General features: G+C 42.0%; 2 protein-coding genes across 2 annotated transcripts; both read right to left on the bottom strand.

The window, feature by feature from the left end:
• Window positions 1–3966: 3966 nt before the first annotated feature.
• Window positions 3967–6012, bottom strand: LOC311058721 (acetyl-CoA carboxylase 1-like; the record flags this gene model as incomplete). Its single annotated transcript, XM_084076185.1, has 7 exons — window positions 3967–3988; window positions 4567–4667; window positions 4797–4992; window positions 5090–5236; window positions 5379–5510; window positions 5608–5758; window positions 5993–6012. 6 exons carry the CDS (start codon window positions 6010–6012, stop codon window positions 4594–4596), a joined length of 720 nt encoding a protein of 239 aa, XP_083932311.1. The 3' UTR covers window positions 3967–3988; window positions 4567–4593.
• A 3860-nt stretch (window positions 6013–9872) lies between these two features.
• On the bottom strand, window positions 9873–13831 carry LOC311059247 (dynactin subunit 1-like). Its single transcript, XM_084076984.1, has 7 exons — window positions 13718–13831; window positions 13245–13373; window positions 12770–12892; window positions 12234–12401; window positions 11643–11742; window positions 10032–10160; window positions 9873–9911 (listed from the first exon to the last, which is right to left on the bottom strand). Exons 1-4 carry the CDS (start codon window positions 13778–13780, stop codon window positions 12330–12332), a joined length of 387 nt encoding a protein of 128 aa, XP_083933110.1. The 5' UTR covers window positions 13781–13831; the 3' UTR covers window positions 9873–9911; window positions 10032–10160; window positions 11643–11742; window positions 12234–12329.
• Between the last annotated feature and the right edge of the window lie 9107 nt (window positions 13832–22938).

Raw genomic sequence — 22938 nt, 5'->3', positions numbered from 1 at the left:
TATATATATATATATATATATATATATATATATATATATATATATATATATATATATATATATATATATATATATATATATATATATATATATATATATATATATTTATTTTTATTTATTTTTCAAGAAAATCCATTTGTCTTTAAATATTTTCCATATTTATGTTGAAAATATATCATGATTCTGGCCATTAATAGCTTGTATACATGATTGTTGTGCAATTGACAGATTGTTGATAGTATTACATTCTTCTCAGTTAGTAAAGTATGTAATGGCAGTGGATATGAATGAATATATTAATCTATTATTTGAATAGCTTGAATGCACAACATGGTACGTATGTCTATACATATGAAAAGCAATGTTATACATTATACCAGGGATCTTCAACAGGGGGTCCGGGACCCCTAGGGGGTCCTCAGAGTTACTACAGGGGGTCCACCAAATCTTTGTGTGATATGATTTTTCTTTTTTTATGTTAACCACTTGAACCCTAGCATCCCTTTCCTGAGGAGAACGCATTGCGAGGCGTTGTGAGCTTGTAGATCTGCTATTTTTGGCAAAGAGTTATAGGTGTAGAGGGAGAAAAGAGCAGCAAAAGTATATCTGAAACACCATTCTATACAATATAGAGGGGGTCCCTGCTTCATCTCTCTCTCTCAGCTAGGGGGTCCTTGGCCTGAAAACGTTGAAGACCCCTGCATTATACAATATATGCTGTACCACCCCCCAACGGGGGTCCCTGGCCTGAAAACGTTTAAACCCCTATGACTGCCACATTTCTGTGCCCTTGTATTAGGTGTTACAGTGAATAATAAATCTACAGAATGAATATATGCTTCCAAAAAAGATGCACACCTTAAAGGATTTGTCTCTCAATGATCAAGTTATTTGAAACTTGTCCGCCATCTAATCATATCATGTAATCATCCATCTATATTACATCTATGGTCTTGTATAAGATCATCCTGAACATTCCTCAAAGCCCCTTTGTTTAACTCATCACCCTATATCGGTTACATTCATCAAACAGGTGGTATACCTAGTTTGTGTAATCTGAATCAGAACAGAAAGTCAAGACTAGTGTATAAATTATGTTAACACACATTGTTAGCAAACACAAACCTGAAAATAAGTATATTTAAAACCAAATCTTATCAGATGGGGGTCTGTGGACAAATACATGTTAATCTGCGGGTCCTTTTGTCGAAGCAGAAGCAGTACTCCCTGTCATCGTCGAGAAGGTGAAGGTGGCAAACGAAGACGACTACGTCCTCACACTCTATGGGAAATGAAATCACTGAGTCTGAAGGGACAGCAGTTAAATAAAGAATCTTTATTTATATTTCTAATTAAAGTTACAATTGTGTCCTTTCACCAGACTCCCATGAACTACCAAAACATAAAGTAACCGATAACGAAAATCATACCAAACATTAAAAACACTTACAATCAGCCCATCGTAACTGAAATAAAGAAAGTACAAATAGTCAAGGGAACCAATAAACTCTTGTGCTCTGCTGGGGTGCTGGGGGGGAATAGCCGAGAGCTGGCTACAGCTCCTCTTTATAGTGTCAGGCTCTAATCACACATGAGCTGAGAAGGGGAGTGACAGGTGTCTAGCCAAGACCAGGTCATCATAGACACTAGGACAAATAATCATTAGTGAACACATAAGCATAGAAAGACTGTAGACTGAGGTGTTAATATTTGGAATTAACTTATGCTTTATCGAGAGTGAGAGCTACTGTGATACTTCTTAGCTGTTGAATTTGAATCACTCTTCTGGGACGTGCATGACAGATTTCAGTGAAGGCCTCACCCAAGTAATGCCATTTTTTTAAACTTCAGTAACTTTAACCTGGTTACTGTACTTAGGAACTATAATGTATAACAGAGAACAGGAAAACAGTTATTTTAATGCGTTAGTTTAATCCCATGTTTCTCACAGCAGCATAAAGTCTGTCAAGTGCATAAGTCTCACTTTGGTCTGTCGCTAGACAACATGATTCACTGCAGTGTAGACTACATGTTGTCTTAGCTTGGCTTACTTAACTATTGTTTGTTTTACAGGTCAATCCTCATGTCATTTGTGCTCATATATGCATTGCTGAATGTTGTAATTAAAATGATCTGAAATTAGTGTCATTAGTAAATGAGCACCTTCTTAAATGTGCTATCTTGACCCTGAATTATTCTCAATGTAGGGTCCAGCTACTGGAAGCAAAAATGGCAGGAAGGTGCTGGCTATGGATGAAACAGCCTTCAGGTAGTGGTGCGAAAGACAGAGTCGGGTATTGTAAAACAAAATATCTTTTTTTTTTAATTAACAGTTGCTTTATCGAGAGTGAGAGCTACTGTTGAGTGAGTTTTTAGCTGTTGAATTTGAATCACTCCATCAATAAGAGAAATTGTTCCTCTATGTCTAATATCAGGGATATTTCTTGCTTACAAACTGATGGCTGTGCAATGCAACTTAAACCATAAGGAATGCAGTAGGCCTAAGATTGTATTTTCAGTTTTTCACAGCAGCATAAAGTATGTCAAGAGTCAATATCATTTATTTTCCTTGAGAATGACCCGTCGCTGCTGCGCTCGCCCTCGGCAGGAAAACTCATCCAGTACACTGTAGAGGACGCTGGGCACGTGTTCTCTGGCCAGTGCTATACTGAGATGGAGGTGTGATATCCAAATGAAAGAGCATTAACGGCAAATTCGCCCTAATTTCATGGACATGAATGTATAGATGTAAACTGCATTAACGTGTGTTTTCCAGGTGATGAAGATGGTGATGAGTCTGACCGCTTCAGAGTCTGGTTGTATTCATTGTGAGAGGGCCGGGGCTGCACTAGAGCCTGGCTGCGTCATTGCCAAGCTCCAACTGGACGACCCCAGCAGAGTGCAGCAGGTATATTATGTGGACTACGCCTGTTCTTGTGTCATTGCTGATCTACAAGCCTGTGAGCTTGTATGTTCACCTATTTCGGCATCCCCAGAATAGGGACGCTAGGGTTCATATGCTCCTCTAACTATGTGTTTTTGTCCCTAAGGCGGAGCTGCACATAGGGGCCCTGCCCACTGTCCAGGCTGTAGCATTGAGAGGGGGGAAGCTACACAGAGTGTTCCACAGTACACTGGACCACCTGATCCACATCATGAATGGCTACTGCCTGCCCGAACCGTTCTTCTGCATCACGGTCCGAGTTCACGCGTGCACAAGAAACAAACACCTACCTAGCTAATAGCAACACAGTACAGTGGTTGATAAACATGCTGTTCTTTCTATCTCCCCAGCTTAGGGAGCGGGTGGAGAGGCTGATGAAGACCATGCGAGATCCCTCCTTGCCAGTGTTGGAGCTGCAGGACATCATGACCAGTGTGTCTGGTCGCATTCTCCCTGCTGTTGAGAAGGCTGTCAAGAAAGACATGACACAGTATGTCAGCAACATAACCTCAGTGCTGTGCCAGTTCCCAAGCCAGCACCCAGCAGGTAATGCACGAGCGCTCGTTTCTAAATGAGGCTGTATATTTATTCACATGATTCAGACAGGTTCTTTCTTACTTCAAATCAAGACAAATGGTTTAATTATGAACATAGAATGTTATCCCTCATTTCCAGATCGCCAACATCCTCGACAGCCATGCTGCTACTCTGAACAGGAAGTCAGAGAGAGAGAGGTCTTCTTCATGAACACTCAGAGCATTGTGCAGTTCAGAAGTGAGTATATCCTAGGATATACTAGCGCTCTTTCTGCCCGTCATCCTCCACCCTTCACATATCATCATTTTGAAGCTTAGGCTACTTAGGCTACTTAGGCGACTAGGCTACTTAGGCGGGGGGGGGGGGGGGTATTGAGCACATACCATACCTATGACATGGACTGTCAGGTGCTGTCGCTCCACCCTGAGTTTGAAATGCTGTCCGTCAAGTGTAGGCCACCTGGTTGTGCCTGAGCTCATAGGAGGGCAGGTGGGAGGCTATCAGCACCTGGGGGAGTGTAAAATAATTTGGGCATCAATTATTTTCAGTTGGTCATGAATTAATATAGCTGCTGCAGGATGCATTAAACCTTAATGCATCCTGCTAAGTCACCCCTTAATGATTAAGTGGTGACTTAACGGTTTCACACGGGGCATCTTTGTATGTGTGCTGTAGCCACATACCATTTTCATTCAGCTGAATGGCGTTGGTCGTCTTGCTGAGCTGGGTGAGCTCGGTCAGGATGGTCATCAACGAGGGTGGGATCTCGCCCACACAGCTGGTCCTAGACACGCAAGAGGACAACGTACAGTGGTCAGTGTTCATTCATTTTGTACATTAACAAACTAGTGACCAGGAGATTATTTTTGGGAACTTGGGCGTGGGAGAATATGTAGTTGAGCACGTTGGCCATGTCAGCTTTTTTTTCTTCACGAAGTGCAAATACACACTTGAACAACACTCAACAGGTCTTCAAATTGCCCCTTGGTTAGTCGCCTAAGTAGCCTAAGCTTCAAAATGATGATATGTGAAGGGTGGAGGATGACGGGCAGAAAAAGCGCTAGTATATCCTAGGATATACTCACTTCTGAACTGCACAATGCTCTGAGTGTTCATGAAGAAGACCTCTCTCTCTCTCTGACTTCCTGTTCAGAGTAGCAGCATGGCTGTCGAGGATGTTGGCGATCTGGAAATGAGGGATAACATTCCATGTTCATAATCAAACCATTTGTCTTGATTTGAAGTAAGAAAGAACCTGTCTGAATCATGTGAATAAATATACAGCCTCATTTAGAAACGAGCGCTCGTGCATTACCTGCTGGGTGCTGGCTTGGGAACTGGCACAGCACTGAGGTTATGTTGCTGACATACTGTGTCATGTCTTTCTTGACAGCCTTCTCAACAGCAGGGAGAATGCGACCAGACACACTGGTCATGATGTCCTGCAGCTCCAACACTGGCAAGGAGGGATCTCGCATGGTCTTCATCAGCCTCTCCACCCGCTCCCTAAGCTGGGGAGATAGAAAGAACAGCATGTTTATCAACCACTGTACTGTGTTGCTATTAGCTAGGTAGGTGTTTGTTTATTGTGCACGCGTGAACTCGGACCGTGATGCAGAAGAAGGGTTCGGGCAGGCAGTAGCCATTCATGATGTGGATCAGGTGGTCCAGTGTACTGTGGAACACTCTGTGTAGCTTCCCCCCTCTCAATGCTACAGCCTGGATAGTGGGCAGGGCCCCTGTGTGCAGCTCCGCCTTAGGGACAAAAACACATAGTTAGAGGAGCATATGAACCCTAGCGTCCCTATTCTGGGGATGCCGAAATAGGTGAACATACAAGCTCACAGGCTTGTAGATCGGCAATGACACAAGAACAGGCGTAGTCCACATAATATACCTGCTGCACTCTGCTGGGGTCGTCCAGTTGGAGATTGGCAATGACGCAGCCAGGCTCTAGTGCAGCCCCGGCCCTCTCACAATGAATACAACCAGACTCTGAAGCGGTCAGACTCATCACCATCTTCATCACCTGGAAAACACACGTTAATGCAGTTTACATCTATACATTCATGTCCATGAAATTAGGGCGAATTTGCCGTTAATGCTCTTTCATTTGGATATCACACCTCCATCTCAGTATAGCACTGGCCAGAGAACACGTGCCCAGCGTCCTCTACAGTGTACTGGATGAGTTTTCCTGCCGAGGGCGAGCGCAGCAGCGACGGGTCATTCTCCTTCTCAAAAACACAAGTCGTGTTCCCGATAGTGATGGGATACCTGCAAAATACAAAACAAACAGTACTAACCAAGTTTAACCATTGAATATTGTATATACAAATCAGAATGGCAGGGAGGATTGTGCCCAAAATGCCCCAAAAAGTCAACAGGAATTGGTCACCCCCCAAAAATAGAGTCGACGTGTTGTGAGCTTGCAAATCGTCTATTTTCAGCATGCCACAGCGTCATACGATGAAGGTTAATTGAGGTTCTAAACATTAAACGGCAATGTACCTGTCCACCTCCTCTTTCATGTACAGTAAGTGGTACAGCTGCTGCCGTCATATGAGAGCAGAAGGCCTCAGTCGCTGAGGCGATGGACATACACCTCTGCAGATGCATGGTTCATGATGAGCACGTAGGAGTTGGGAGACTGTCATGCCACGGTCAGCACATACTTGGTGCCTTCATAGATCAGCTCCACATCCACCGTGTTGAGGAGCGTGTGTGCAGGTAACACCTGACCTCTGGCAAAGACAGTGGGAGATGTGTGTGTGTGTGTGTGTTAGTGGGTGTGGTTATTTATATTCCCCCTTTTCCCAATTTGGTCATTATGCCGATTCAACGTTTTTCCCCTCTTGTGTAGTCCCTGTCACTGCCAACCCCTACATTTGGTCATGTGGGAGGCTGCAGACAACCATGTGCCTAATTCAATACACATGGAGTCGCCAGCCATTTATTTTCACCCGACAGTGAGGAGTTTCACCAGGGGGGTGTACGTAACGCATGTGGTGGAACATGCCATTCCTCTCGGTTTCACATCCGGCTGAACAGGCTCCGGCCAACCTGTAGGAGTCACTAGTGTAGCGATAGAAATTGTGTTTGCTGGAGAGCCTGGCCAAGCCGGATGCACCGTGGAGGATTCAAACCCCTAGTCTCTGCAGTGGTGGGCAGGGACTTCACCGCTGTGCCACCCTGATGCTCAGTGGATGTGTTTTCTATCCTTTTTTCTTTTTTTAATCCCACAATTTTGTAACCCATTTTTTCTACCAGTGCCAATTGCCTATGTAATCCTGGCCGCTACTCTCCCAGCCTAGGGAGAGCCCAGAACTGAGCTCATGCCTCCTTCAATGCATGAGGAGCTAGCAAGCCGCTTCTTATCACCTGACAGGGGGGAAATTCCATGGTTGGACGTAGTGCGTGGAAGGAACACGTTATTCCAACCAGTTCCTTTCCCCTCCATCACCAGGGGGAGGCAGTATAGAGACCAGGATTACTCCATATATTTTGTGAGGGTACCTACCTACCCTAAGGGACACAGGGAGAACATGCAAACTCCACACAGAAAGGCCCTTTCAACAACCCCACCTTGGGTATGGGCACTGATGCCCACAGCGTCCCCGGCGGGAATCGAATCGAGGACCTTCTAGCTGTGAGGCTTGTGTGTTTTCTATCCTGACATCAGCAGATCTGGGGGCAGGTTCATATTCTAGTCGACAGACACCCATTTAGACCTGAGGCCCATTCTAAAAACGCCTTCTAAATCCAGACCTACGTTTCTGAAAAACATATTTCTTCAATAATTATAAAACATGTATGTTGCTATGTACTGTACATAGCAACAACAACCCCAAAAGGGGCCCCCGTCCTGAAAGGTCTAGTTACAAAAAGGGCTTCCCGCCCAAAATGGGTTAAGACGGTATTTTGTTTATTCTTTTTGTACCTTTCCAGTGAGTGCAGGAAGTTGGACACACTGTTCCTCAGGTTGACATCGGCTACGTGGAGAGCACCGCTCTGCCTGCCCTGCACACATAGCACTATACTCATCCTAACGGTCTTCGTTTTTATCATAAAACTAAAACAAAGTGGCCATTTCAATGTGTTGAGAACAATGAGAACAATGCCAGTAAGATCAAGCTTCCATCTACCATAGTCTAATCACACACTTGACTGCGTACACTCGGTTTGACTAGAACACAGCATGGGGACATAATGACAAAATAACATTTTTAGATCCATGTCGTACAATCATCATCACATAACACAACAATTACTTGAGGTTACAGTGCTTTCTTAATGCCATAAGACAGTGGTTCTTAAAGTGAGGTCCAGGGACCCTCAGGGTTCCTTGGGGGGGTTCCGAATGGACCCTTAACACATCCCCCGCCAACGGCTAATCTCAGAACGTCCATCGTAGTGCCAAGCTTTTTCTTACCTTTTTTGTTTATTGATTCCGTCATAGCCCCCGCTAAATCCGTTTAAAATCCGCGTTCATTTGGTTCGACACAAACACGGGACCCGGCGGAACAAACCGCTGAAAACGGCGCCGCGATCCGATCCTCCATTTTGGAGAACGAGGCGAGAACGTTAAACTGGTGGATGCGGTGAGGAAAACAACAAGCCGAGCAAATGGCTTCCAAAGTTGATCGCTAGACAGGAAACGGAGGCGGGACAAAAAACGGAAACAGTATTATTTCGTTTCCGGTCCGCCCCCTCCGAAACCGGAAGTCCAAAAAAAATCGGAATCTGCACCTGTTCGATTTTAACATGGGAAAACGGCCACCCCGTAGGCTACGGAGTTGGCGGTTAACGGTTGGATTTAACGGCCCGTAGGACTACGGAGTTGGCGGTCAATGTGTTAACAGGTCTGTAACTCTGAAGATATGGGGGTCTTTGAAAAAATAAAACGTTTGAGCACCGCTGCCATAAGAAATGTGGTCCTACATGCTACATGTTCCTCATAGGTCGCCCCCAAATGGGAGATATGGCTGTACCTGCATCTTCTCTGAGAAGAGCCTGTCCAGCCAGCCAGTCTCAATGCGGTTATGCTGGAAGCTCTCAGTCTCCAGGAGCTTTATGAGGTACTCTACAGTGGTCCTGAAGTCCCCCCTGATAGACAGTTCCTTCACAGCCAACACCATGTTACTACAGTATGTAGAGACAAAGACAACTGTTAAAATCTCACTGGGTGTCGTTCACATCATACAAAACAGAAACCCATCAACCCTAGCGTCCTGATGTGGGGTACGTCATTATTACAGATGAAGATATTTGTAGTGTAGAGGGAAGAAAAAAAGAAGCGATCAAGTATTAGGCCGCTGGAGGACCCCGGTCAACAAAGAATATAGGGTTTAAGTGGTTACAGAGTTCAAGGGATAGTTTGGATTTTGGGGAATTGCACTATTCTTTCCGACTTACCCAGACTAAAGAGTCAAACAACCTCATTAACAACTTATTAATGTCACTGCATGCAGTTTGAAGCTATGTTGAAATACCTAGCTTATTACCTAGTTGAGTTCAATTCATGAATGGCTATGGAAACATGTAGCAGCTCCTCTCAAAAGTAGTAATCAATAGCATCTTTAAGTAGGAAAAAATGTGCAAGTGCCCCAAATACGGAACGCTCCCATGAACAGAGGGCAGAATTGACATTTCCATCATTTTTCACTGACTGACACTGTATCATCCAGTGAGGGTGAGTGTACTCACGAAATGGCCTCTGATTTGCTCGTGATTCTCTCCCCAGGATAAGCAGTGTCAGGAGAAGCAGTGTCCAAACTCATGCAGGCCTCCAGCCGCAACCACGCTGAAGTAACAAAACGTTCTTATTGCTGCGGAGGTTCAGCACTTGGACCGTTCCCGAGCTCGGCTTGAAACCCTACAACAACACATCAAACAAATACTTAATCAGAGCCCCTTCAATTTGGACTTTTTTTAAGTTAAATAAATTACAGTAGCACTGAGGATTTTACTGTGTATAAATTCTACGTCCGTTGTCGAGAGAGAGACAGTGGCACATACCTCATCAGGGTTTTTGCTGGTGATACGGGATGCAATGACGTGGCCGCGAGGGGAGGGGGCCGTGACCAGACCTTCACGCTGCTGAGTTCTTGGTTTACGCATGTATTAGTTATTAAATTATTCGTTTACTTATGCATTACTTTATTATTAGATTACTATTTCTATGCATTTGATGTATTATTGAGCGTCTGCTAAATGCCTAAACTGTATCCATAGATTTTATTTTTTGTAATCGAAATTGTAATTGAAAAAGACTTTTACCTTCACAATCGATAATTTCATTGCCCTGTGTGTCTGTGAGGACGTAGTCATCCACATTTCCACGAGCAATCTTCACCTTCTGGGTGATTATTGGGACAACTGCCTCTTATTATTCACCTTTCCATAGCGGAATTCAGAGATAAGGAATGATCTGTAAAACAAACAGAACAGGACATAAAGCAACCTGAATGCACTTCTGATTTCTCCCATACAACACTTTCCTGTACGGTCCTTCCTAAAACACCAACATATTCCACCACATGTAGAGTACCTGGAGTTTTTCCGGTGATGTCCACCACTTTGACGTTAGCGCTCATCTGCAGCAGCGTCTCCAGCAGCTGGTCAGACCACCTCCGGTCGGGCAGAGAGGCCATTTGATTTGGGCACGCATCTTCTCAGCCTTCAGGGAAGAGAATAGAACAGAACAAAACAAATCATGTTATTGTTACATGAATATGCATCTGCATTACAACACTTACAATTAAATCTGTGTCATATTAAGTTTCCACAGCCATTTGTAATTGGGAAACATGTCCAGGCCCTAATGCGTAAGCAAATGAAATTGGAATGGCTATTTAGCAATATTCATGTTATATACACCTGCAACTTGAAACTAAAGTCAGTACTAGCGCTTCCGAGGCAATTCTTATACATACTAATGACAGTCCTGTGCTCAGTTGGCCCAACCATTTGTTTTAAAGTCACAAGCCTTCAGAATACTAAACATTGTATTAAACGCCTACAAAAGAAAGGTCATGTGGTTTTGCAGGAAGAAATCTGCTCCCCTCAGAGTACCACAAAGGACATATCAAAGCTTGTAGTAGATACAGCTTACAAATACCGTGGTTTCTGGTTAAGTAGCATTCTGTCCTCAATACACTTAAGCCCCTTTCCCACTGTACAAAAACTCCACTAACATCTAGCTTTTATCTTTACTGGTAAAGGTTACAACCAGCTCCTGGGACATAATAATGACTAGTAGGTACAGTATTCATTAGCTCCGATCGGCAGTGATGAAAACATAATTCCCAGGTAGACAATCAAATCTTTGACCCTTTTCCGGCATGTTGCTATGAGAGAGGGAAGAGGGAATATGGAGACCATAGGCTCTATAGCATACATGGGCAACTGGCGGCCCGGGGGCCACGCGCGGCCCCCACCCTCACTTAAAGCGGCCCGCAGGTTAATATCAGAATACTGATATATTATTGATTTCAGCTGTTACAATTCCAAACATGCAAACATGACCCGCTTTAATTACTTCAGTCTATATTAGTAGCTTGATGACTAGTATTACAATTCTATTGTCTTTTTTATGTCCAATGTATTTGTAATTAAATTCATAAGGTTAATATAAGTATAACTAAATGCATTTCAAATTAAATACGAATGTTACTTTTCAGGATCCCAATTCAAAAGTAGAAAAAAAAATCAGGATTCCAATAAAAAAATTGCTAAAATAGCCGATCTACAAGCTCAAAACGCGTCGCAACTTTTGTGTGACATAGAATGGCATAGTGAGTGTGGAAATATAGTGGCCCTCTCCATTATCAGAGTTGCCCACCCCTGCTCTATAGTGTGAGTATTTCACTCTATACTAACAGCCATAATCATTTCCATCCAATGTCATGCCCCCCACCGGCCCAAGTCTATGGAACACACTCATTTCTGCTTATTAAGAACACATTTGTTCTTAATAACCTGTCTGGTTAAATGCAGGCATGCAGACAGCCCGAGGTGAAAAAGGTGACGACATGTTGTTTTCTTTCGGGTCAGGTGTCACACAATTGCCGTATTTCGGTTCAAAAAGGTGACTGTAGCTGAGAAGTGACACTTTTGCATGTCTGTAAATGAAGAAGACACGTTAAAGACACTGACCCACCTTGAGCCTGTTGTTCTCATTCTTCAGTTGTTTGATGCAGAGTCTCTGAGAGAGTGTCAAGCAGTAGAGAGAACAACACCTGCACCCGACACCATGCCTGCTGTGGGGATAAGAGATATTAGTTATCAGCACAAGACCTGGAAAAACACTGAAAAATAGAAGTAATGCTTTTTGGGTTATGCAAAAACATTGTGTTGACATGAGTTCGTTCAACGAAATCCAGTGTACATCTAGGAATTAAGTATTGAGAATCTTTGGCATGCAAGAGCAAAACAGACAAGTATAGACAACAACTACAGTATGAAGTGACAGAAGCCAGTATGACTTCAGTGTGCAGGTATCTTTTTGTTTTTCTGTAAGTTATAAGGAGGTGCAGAGACGGAAAGGAAAGGAAACAAGATACATAGACACACACAAAGAGGCGACAGAGAGGGAATCAGCGGGTGTTAGGGTCACGTAGGGGTTTAATCAGCACCTGGGTCTGACTTCATCTTTCACCACATAACTAAGTTTAAAGTATTTGAAAGTATAATTTTGTACTGTATGTGGCAAACGAAGACAATACAATGAATGTCAGATTGATTTCCGTACCCTCCCAACATCCCTGAGACAATGTCAGCTATGCCTGATGGGATGTTCGTCTCAGCCCGTCGATGGTCATCTTTGATTGGCTGTTGATGGGCAGCTTCAGCTCTGCCTTCTCGGATTCCAGTTGGTCGATGTCGGCCTGCAGAGCATCCATGGTTTCCTCAAACTCCCCTAAGAACAACATTGCTGTTATGGAGCAGACTGATACTAAACATCAGAGAAGAAGATATCTCCAAAATGCTGAATCACTTCCATCAGTGGCAAGAAAGATTTCACAATTTGTGAAAGTTTATTCTATTCAAAGCGTTTTACAGCAGCAGAGCAGAGCACCTATTACTTACTTTAAGTGTGTATTCCAGTGTTGCATTTACTTCTAGTCATGGCTTGTATATGGATGAATATTTGAGAATTACGTACATTTGCCTTCAGTCAATTATGAGTGGTGTGTATATTGAGACTACAGGGCTTGAGCCTATATGTGATTATGTTACAATTACTACAGCTCACATGCAAGTGCATGTTTTGAAAAACAATCCTACTTCTTTCTTCTTGAGCAGTGTCAGCGTCTGTATCTTCTCCACACGTTCATCTGCGTCTTGATGAGCCGTCAGCTTCTTCTCCAGCAGACTCAAGCACACGCTGGCCTCGCTCAGCTCCTCTCCCTGGAAAACACAAAATTACTTCCATTTATTTACACTTCCGTTTTAAAACACTCTTCTAAAGTTCTGTACTAATATTCTCTGGATTCTCTAGTGTCTGGATTGGATCACAGTTGGGATCACAATGACTCTTTATCTTTTATGACAGACTGAACACTTTAGGACGTTACTTCACTTATCCGATTACAAAATCCTGAGTGGACTGAGGGTCCACTTATACAAAACACTTGTATAGATTGTATAGTGAGTGCCAGACAAGTACCACTTGAGAACTTAAGCTAATGGTCAGGTGATTAAACTAATTAAAACACAAATTTACATTGAAACACAATTTCTAACCACAGACTGTCCCTACCTTGATCTTAAGTGACTTCTTAAGCTCCTTAATGACGGTCTCTCTGTCCTCCAGCTTCATATCAAGACCCTCTGCATCAGTGATGTCTGCTCTCAGAGCTGCTGCGTGCAGCTCCGCCGGTGGAGAGTTCTGGGAAATGACAAAGGCAACATCTAAAACTGGGTTGAAAAACAAGGCCCTGCTTCAGTTAGAGTAATTTGATGATGCAAAACTGAAGGAGAAGCCATGTTGAACACAGTGTGTGTTAGAACATGTACACGTGTAGTCACGGCACTGTTTGCTTTAAACTTAAATCCATATTCTTTGGTAGTTACCATGGATTAGTGACTTAACGAATGCCTAAAACATACTGTAAAAGAGAAAAAACATAGTCTATGTCTTGCTTTCATTTTCAATACTACCACTTTAAACATCTTCTACCTCAATAGTACCCTGTTGAATATATAGTGAATATACATTAAATGTTGTTTTACTTGGTTCTGAGGCTTCTCTGAGTCATACTCTCCCTCTTGCATGGCAGTGGCCATCTTGTTCATGGTTGGTATGACAGTGGCAGGCACTCATAGGGGTTGGCGTTCCATAGATCTGGCACAGATAAATGAATGGACATAATAATGTGTACAAGATACAGAAGAACAGTGGAACATGCTATACGGTACATGACATGCATCTATTGGTTGCTTTTAGGGGTGCAACGGTTAATTAAGAACTATCGGTTGAATTGATTACAAAAGATCCATTTGATAATATATAAAAAATAAAACAAATTTGGTTAATCGAAAAAGTAATCGTTAGAATAATCACTATAAGAATTATCGATAGTTGCAGCCCTAGTTGCATTCAATGCACTATTTTGACTGAGGGATTAGGAGGAGGAGGGGTACAACATTCTGGGTTGTACTGTATGTATTTTTCTTTTTTTTTTTTGCATCAGGCATGTAAACATTTGAGTACTTTTACTTTTGATAATGTAAGTACTTTTTGATGCCAATACTTTTGTACCTGAATTCTGGACTTTCACTTGTAATTTCTACATTGCAGTATTGATGCATTTACTCAAGTAAAACATTTGAGTATTTCCCACCACTCCACTACTCACAAGTTACCTAACCAACATTATTGTTTGGGAGACATGGAACATTTGGGAGTTGAAAAGCACCAGTTGCTAAACGTCAGAATATCAGAATTATCTTGTCTTTAAAACGAACGCTTAGCCCATTGGTTCTCAAAGTGGGGTCCGGGGACCCCCAGGGGTACTTGAGGGGGTTCCAGGGGGTCCCCAGCTAAATGATGGACAGGGACCAAATGGACCCTTATGGGTGTGTAACTCTGAGAGTGTAACAAATGGAACCAAATGGACCCTAACGGGTCCATTTGGTTCCATTTGTACACTCTCAGAGTTAGATTAACATTGATTTTACAATATGAATTGGGGTCCCAGAGACATACATGCCATTAGATGGGGGTCCGTAGCCTAATGCATGTCAAACTGGGGGTCCTTGAAATTAAAATAGTTGAAATCACTGCTAGAGAGCCGTAAAAATCTTCTATTATGGGGGTCCCTGGCTTATCTTTTCAAATGGGGGTCCGCGGACTAATAAGTGTCTATTTGGGGGTCCTTGGCACGAAAAAGTTTGAGAACCACTGGCTTAGCCAATATGTTAGGTCCATGTTAGCATAATAGTTAGCCACATTAGCCAAACCAACTAAGCACTTGCGTTCCGTTCCCAAAAGTCGGGCAACTTTAGTGTAGCAGACATGTTCAGTAAACTCTTGAAAGAAACGTCCAAGAGTAAAAGGGGTCACCTATGTAGGAGTGCAGGCAGAGAAACCACGGAGATGTATTCCTCTTTGAAGAGCCAAGTAGCACTCCGTTCATTTCAAACAAAAAACAACAACAACAGACCTGTCGCGCAGGTAATTACGTCACCACCTCGGAGGTGTGCATTTGCTCTTAAAGGTAACAGCACCTACATGCATTTAAAGGAAATACTGCCTCTGGTAAAGTGGAACCAAAACTAATGTAAACATTGTGAATTATAACTGTACTTAATGATTGTCCTGTGTGTGTGTATATCCACCATATATATATGCAGGCAGCCAATTTCGATGATATCACATATATGATAAACATATATGTTGCAAAAAAACCAAAACATTTATGTTCATATATTTCCTTTGCCCTCCCTGCTCTGCTGTGCTGGCAGAGGCAAAAATGTCCTGTTTCCGAAGAAAAAAAAATGTATGGGTCGCAAGTAAATATCCCCCTTTTTACTCCCTTCTCGTCAATTAAATGAATTCCAACATATTTCTTAAGTATTTCATGAATAGAATAAAATTAATAAAATCATGAAGTACTGAAAATAGCCGATCTACAAATTCACAACGCGGTGCTAAGCATTGTGAGCTTGTAGATCTGCTATTTTCAATAGTTTGGGCCCCAAACATCTAATTTCTATAAAATCAGTGCTATACTGTAGCCTACTGTATGACCAAAAGAGGTTCCTCTATATGATTATGAACCAAAGAAGCACTTATAGTGCTTTAACACCACTTTAGTCAGACACACGGCAGTATTATGAAAAGTACAATAAAATACTAATAAGTAATATTTTAACTTCAAACATAAAAATGGCCTCAAGCAGCAAGACAAGCAAGGGATTATTTTAATGTTCATGAGTTTAGAGCAGGGGTCTTCAACAGGGGGTCCGGGACCCCTAGGGGATCTTCAGAGTTACTACAGGGGGGCCGCCAAATCTTTGTGAGATTGGAACCTTTTTTTTTACATCACACTTGAACAGTAGAATTCATTTTCTGAGGGGAACGTTAGCCAAAAATAGCAGATCTACAAGCTCACAACGGCGTTGTCAGTTTGTAGATCTGCTATTTTCGCCAAAGAAGTTTGATGTAGGGGGGGAAAGGAGCAGACCAAGTAGGCTACTGAAGGTTTAAGGGGTTAAATGATAGTAGTCAATGACGCTATATGAAAGAGTTTAATCTGAAACACAATAATAAACAATGTAGTGGGGGTCCCTGCTTCATCTCTCTCTCAACTAGGGGGTCCTTGGCCTGAAAAACCTTGAAGACCCCTGGTTTAGAGGCAAAGACAGAGGTCCCTCTTTAGTTGAAGTCTAGTGCCCTCTAGTGGTAATAACACTGCATTTAGGGCAGCTTCCAGAACATAATTATGTAGTAAATATCCTTTTAAAAAAACTTTCCTGGTTTTCTGTTTGTTTGTTTGTATTGATAATTATTTTGTATTTTATCTTCAAATGCCCCCCCCCCCCACAAATAAATAAATATTTAAATAAAAATAAATAACAGGTAAGCAAAAGGCTTTTGCACCCCTGAATGAAGTGAAGTATCCACACACCTAGACTGAATACAAAATAAAATAGTCTCTCACAATAAATAGATAATAGATACATTACCCAGACATTATGTCTATGAGATAAATGACCCAGACATTATGTCTATGAGATAAATGACCCAGACATTATGTCTATGAGATAAATGACCCAGATATTATGTCTATGTGAAAATAAATTCATCAACTGAATGAGTCAACGTTACATAAATGATTATTCAATGAATCACAAATCATAATATTCTGTGATGCACATTAATGTTTTTTTTTCTCATAATACTGCATGTTCCATATATGGATAAAAACATCATCATTATTGGTCTTCTAGATGTATTATATTAAAATCATCAGAAAAACATCAAATAGACACTGACAACAGGGTTTAAGTTTTATGGGTTTATTGAGAGGCTGAATATGAACATTATGGGAGCTCTTTAAAGCAGTGGTTCTCAAACTGTTTCAAGTCAAGGACCCCTACATTAATATGTATTTGGTTAAGAAAATATGTTGTGTCAGGGACCCCCAAAAGAGAAGATTTGTGTTTAATTTTCTTTTTTTTTTTCAAAAGTTACTTATAACTAACTAAGTTAAGTTAATACTTAAAAAGACAAAAAAAGATTTGAACAAAAAATAGCAGACGTACAAGCTTGTATATCTGCTATTTTTGAATTGCCAAGTAGGATAATGTGATTAAAATGATTGTGACACTATATTAACTCATTTAGCTGGAGAACCACTGGAACCCCCCCAGGAACCCCTGGGGTCCTTGGGGGTAGAATAGAGCAGAACACCACTGAATGTGACGTGGTTCTCTAAGGAGTAGTCATAGAGCCTGTAGGAACCACCAGGCATACGCATGTAAACTCTGTCTCCCTGCTCCAGCTCTAGGATCATTCCATTAGACACGTATATATCACTGTTATTATTATTGATTGAAAAGTTTTGAAGGAGTCTCTGGTCATTTTTAAACAGACGAACGAACACATACTCTGAATCGAACCAGCCACCTGCAGTAAATCCGAACTGATAGACTCCTTTCAATGGTGCTGTAAAGTTACCTGAGACAGAACAGAACAGAACAGAACAGAACCACACACACACACACACACACACACACACACACACACACACACACACACACACACACACACACACACACACACACACACACACACACACACACACACACACACACACACACACACACACACACACACAGAGTGAATATTGTGTTAGTAAACCCTCTTATCATATAGGACCACAATGGACACAAGTCCACAGGACTTCTTTGTGTTTTATCTTTAATGTCTTACTGTACCACATGCTGTTTACATTTATGACTGATAAAGTATTACATCAATCAATCAATCAATCAATCAATCAATCAATCAATCAATCAATCAATAAATATTGTGGACAGAAGCCAGTGGTTTCAACCAATATGTCATTCATTGATCATGGTGACACATTTTAAACATTGTTATAAAAACAATGATATTAAAGTTCTCTCATCCTGACTATTGTTAATGTCAATGTGAATTACACAGTTGAAGATGTATTTATTACTGTAATTAATTTATGTCTGATAGCCTGATAGATGAGTTGTGTAATTAGTTAACGGTAATTGATTGTGTAAAGTTAACTAACATGATTTAATCTCCACCTACCTGTAGATGGATCGTATGCGTTGCCGATGTTAGTGTGAACGTTCTTGTAGATCAGAGTGGTTTCATTTATAAATGGTCCAACTGTTCCATCACCCAAACCAACAGAGAAGGCCACCTTGTCTGTCAACACAGAGCATTATCATATTGTTAATAATATTATAAAAACATAATAATATACTATTAACCCTTCTGTATTATACTCAACTCTACTTTTCCCTCAATACCAAATCTCTTCACTGAACATAGCAGATACAAGCTCACAACGCAATGTACTGTGAGCTTGTAGATCTGCTATTTTTCAGAATGTTTGAAGACACTATAGGTTCATGTGGTTAAGCAAATACACCAATCAAATGTATTAAATCTAGACAAAAAAATAAATAATAATAATAATAACTAGAAAATGTGCTCCTCGGAGCACAGGTCTCCGCCAGTACTGTTCCTGATTAATCCTGTCTTACCTATTTATATTACATATTGTCACGTGTCACTTGACCAATGTTAGCTTGGCTGATGGAAGCTCACTTCAAAAAACATAAATGATTTTTAGCGGTGCCAACCGCTCTACATTTGGCCGTGACACCGTGTCTGTGTGTGTGTGTCCGTATGTGCCCGGGATGAAGCAACACATACAAACACACGCGCACATACACACACACACACACACACACACACACACAGACTTGGAGATTGCCTATGCCAACTCTCCTCTCATTGGCCACACGTGCCACTGCCTATCAAAGAGGGGTCCAGGGACCCCCAGCGTATGTTATGTCCGAGCACGGGATGAGCACGGGATTTTAAACAGCTATAACTCCAGTTAGCAGCATACCACCAAGTCCAAATTTGGTATGTGGACTTAGACCACCAATAGGGACGAGCATGAATTCCTGAAGCCCCCCGCCCCTCCGTCCAGGGACCCCCAGCGTATGTTATGTCCGCCCGCCCGTATGAGCCCGGGATGAGCACGGGATTTTCAACAGCTATAACTCCAGTTTGCAGCATGCTAGCAAGTACAAATTTGGTAAGTGGACTCAGACCACCAATAGGGACGAACTGAAATGAGTTAAGCCCCGCCCCAAAGGCACCGCTTCCTTCACACAGGGTGTGATTTTTGAAGTGACACACCTATTTATAGGTTTTTATTGCGTCTCGCTAGCCAATCAAAAGCATTGGTGACAACATATTGTCACGTGTCACGTGAAGCTTGACCAATGTTAGCTTGGCTGAGACGGACGGACACACGGAAGGACAAGAACGAAGACATATTTTCCACCTCTGGCAAATTCAAATGGACCCTTACGGGTCTGTAATTCTATGTAGAATGTAACCAAATGCACCCGTATGGGTCCATTTGGTTACATTTTGCTGTTTGTACTTAAAAGTTAGTGACAATAGGAAGGGGGCGTGTCTCATAAAATTAATATCAAATGTCTAAATACTGAATCAAGCAACTTAAAAACTGTCTGGGGTGCTCCCAAAAGCCTGAGTAGCCTAGACGATAAAATGACCCAATTTTTTTTTACTTTTCCCCCCCGACACAAAACCTCTTTAACCAAAATAGCCGATCTACAAGCCTCTCAACGCCTCGTAGCACGAGGCATTGAGAGCTTGTAGATCTGCTATTTTCTGCTAATGTTCCCCTCAGAAAAGGGAGGCTAGGGTTCAAGTGGTTCATGTAAAAATATGTTCCCATCACACAATGATTTGGCTCCCCCCCCTCTTGTAACCCCCTGTTGAAGACCCCTACTAAGTTCAGTAAGAGTGGAACAGGCATTCTGATATACTGGATGTGGGGATAGATGATTCAAAGCTTCAATCAACTAGGATCTTTGACTGTATTTATTTTTTAATAAAACCCTCCTGCATCTATAATCTTAATGTGTGTTAAACATACTTACGCAACAGTCTCTGAACTTGACCCTCAGCAGCAGTCAGCCTGGTTTCTACGGTGGACAGCTGAGCATGGTGGGCTGAAACCACAACATTAGCATTAAGTCTGATCCATCAGAAATACTCCTGCTGTTTCATTTAAAATACATCAACAAATACAGTAAATTACATCTAAACAGCATCTATTCTCTGAGCTCAACTAAAGTAATTAACACCAAAGTAAATCGTTTATCAACACCATCCTCTCCTAGCCGAATTCACTGAACATCTGCTGTTCAAATTACCTTCACTTTCTTCCTCCAAGACTTGGATCTGACCCTCACTGGTACTGAGTCTGGACTGGAGCTGTTTGACCTGGGTCTGGCTTGCTCTCAATTTGGCATCCATTACTGAAAGATATCACAGAGAAACCCACATTAGACTATGAAACATTTTAAACACATTTCAGCCTGTACCTTTACAACTTCTTCAAAGCAGATTTAGAACATCCCAACCTGTCACTGACATCCTCAGTCCTTCCTCGCCGTCTGCCACCCTGGTCTCCAAGTTCCTGATCTTCTCTTCCTGCACTACCACCATGTCATTCACCGCTATCAGAGCTACCCAGAGGTCAGGTTGTGAGAGAGTATCTGCTTCTACACTGCTCTCTCTCTCTTTGACCGGTCCATTCTGTCCCTGAGCCCCGGCCTCAGACAGACAGAACAGTAAAACAAGCAAAGCCTCACAACCCTTCATCCTGAAAGCGAGTCACTAAGGCTCCCTCGCAGCCGCCTTTTATCCTCTCCCACCTCCTACAGGAACACTGGACACTAAATAAAGTCAAGGACCATCTGAGAACTCCAACATGTGGCATGATAAGAGCTGCCAACGAGGATATCCTGACTCTGAAAAGAGCCAGTGTGAATATATTTGATGTAATCAGCTGTTGTTATTTTTAAAAAGTGGCAATGTTGTTTTTCTGGTGTGAGTTGAGAGTGTGCCTTGAGATGTTCAGATAAATGAAATGATCACTTATAATAGAATGATATTTCCTCTACAGACATAAAACACATATTTATTTTAATGCACATGTTCTCTGCCAACATGTGTTTGTCTCAAGTCCAGCATTTATCACTGATCTAAGAACAAAGCATGTCAGACAATGTAAAAGGTGCATTTTGTTCAACTTTAATTTTTACTAATGTCTGTCAGTCTGTGTCAGATCTTTTCAAACTCTTCTTATGCATCAACTCAAGTATAGAATGGTCTTTATCAAGCCTGCCTCAAAGCCCCTCAGTTTGGCCTTCTGCCCTCCAAAGAATGATCTGTCCTCATTTAACCTGATCTGCCCTGTGCAGCACCCCCCCCCCCCCCCCCCCCCCCCCCCCCCACACACACACACACACACACACACACACACACACACACACACACACACACACACACACACACACACACACACACACACACACACACACACACACACACACACACACACACACACACACACACACACAGCTGATTGTACAGTGTTCCCCTCTGCCTCTCTCCTGTCAATACAGTTTTTAAACTTCATTTTCTGTGATATTATGAATCTCTAACTCCTCCTGACTCCTCAGCTCTGTCTTACAATGAGTCCAGTGACTATGATTAGTCCAGATCAATGAGTCCAGTGACTATGATTAGTCCAGATCAATGAGTCCAGTGACTATGATTAGTCCAGATCAATGAGTCCAGTGACTATGATTAGTCCAGATCAGAGCATGTATGAACTGTTGACTTTTATACAAACATTGGTTGTATGAAAACAAAACAAAAACATTTTCTGTGGACTTAAAATCAATTAATTTGAGGGACTTTCTACTCTGTCTGTCTGTCTGTCTGTCTGTCTGTCTGTCTGTCCAGAAGAGTGAAATGAGGTCATATCACCCCTTGTTATGCAAGGAATCCACACACACACACACACACACACACACACACACACACACACACACACACACACACACACACACACACACACACACACACACACACACACACACACACACACACACACACACACACACACACACACACACACACACACACACACACACTTCAATCAACACAAGTAGTGACTCTAGTAAAAAACTGTGATATCAGCTGTGTGTGTGTGCGTGCATGCGTGGGGGGGGGGGTGCTGCACAGTGCAGACCAGGGCAAATGAGGACAGATCATTCTTTGAAGGGCAGAAGGCCAAACTGAGGGGAAACAGCAGCCATGGTCTTTTAATATAATATGAATATACAGTAGTAGTATTAACAATAGTGATCAGTAGTAGTATTAATAGTATGATATGATATATACAGTAATAGTATTAATATAAGTATTACTATACAGTACTAACAGTAGTAATGTAGCATTTAGCCTGGAAACCAGATGAATCTGATAGCAGTCTGATGTTAACCATTTCCTCATCCACTTATCTTTCTATCCCTATTCTGAGGGGAACATTTGCCAAAAATAGCCGATCTACAAGCTCACAGTGCACAGTGACGCGTTGTGAGCTTGTAGATCAGTTATTTTTGGCAAAGAGCAGACCAGAGCCAAAGGTCAAGTTTACAAAGTATTGAGGGTTTAAGTGTTTAAGTCATTTTCATGTATTTTATGTTACATTCTTACTGTATGTTTTACTAGAGTTACTACTTATTGTGTTGTTTTCTACACTAACCTGTATCTGTGCTTCATCCTTACTGTGATATGACTGAATATCCCTCTAGATCAATAAAGCTCTGTCTATCTACACACA

The sequence above is a fragment of the Gymnoscopelus microlampas genome, assembly GCF_963454915.1.
Source record: "Gymnoscopelus microlampas genome assembly, chromosome: 13".
In the NCBI taxonomy this organism is placed as follows: Eukaryota; Metazoa; Chordata; class Actinopteri; order Myctophiformes; family Myctophidae; genus Gymnoscopelus; species Gymnoscopelus microlampas.
The sequence above is the reverse complement of the archived record's forward strand: the minus strand, read 5'-3'. Positions and strand labels throughout refer to the sequence as shown.

What these genes read in the sequence shown, in the direction of transcription:
- LOC311059247 (XM_084076984.1), bottom strand. Translation starts at nt 13,780, where the DNA reads ATGAACAAGATGGCCACTGCCATGCAAGAGGGAGAGTATGACTCAGAG. An exon ending in CAGAGAAGCCTCAGAACCAA is followed by an intron (nt 13,374 to 13,717) that starts GTAAAACAACAT and finishes GTCATTTCCCAG; the next exon opens with AACTCTCCACCGGCGGAGCT. An exon ending in CACTGCTCAAGAAGAAAGAA is followed by an intron (nt 12,402 to 12,769) that starts GTAGGATTGTTT and finishes TGTTGTTCTTAG; the next exon opens with GGGAGTTTGAGGAAACCATG.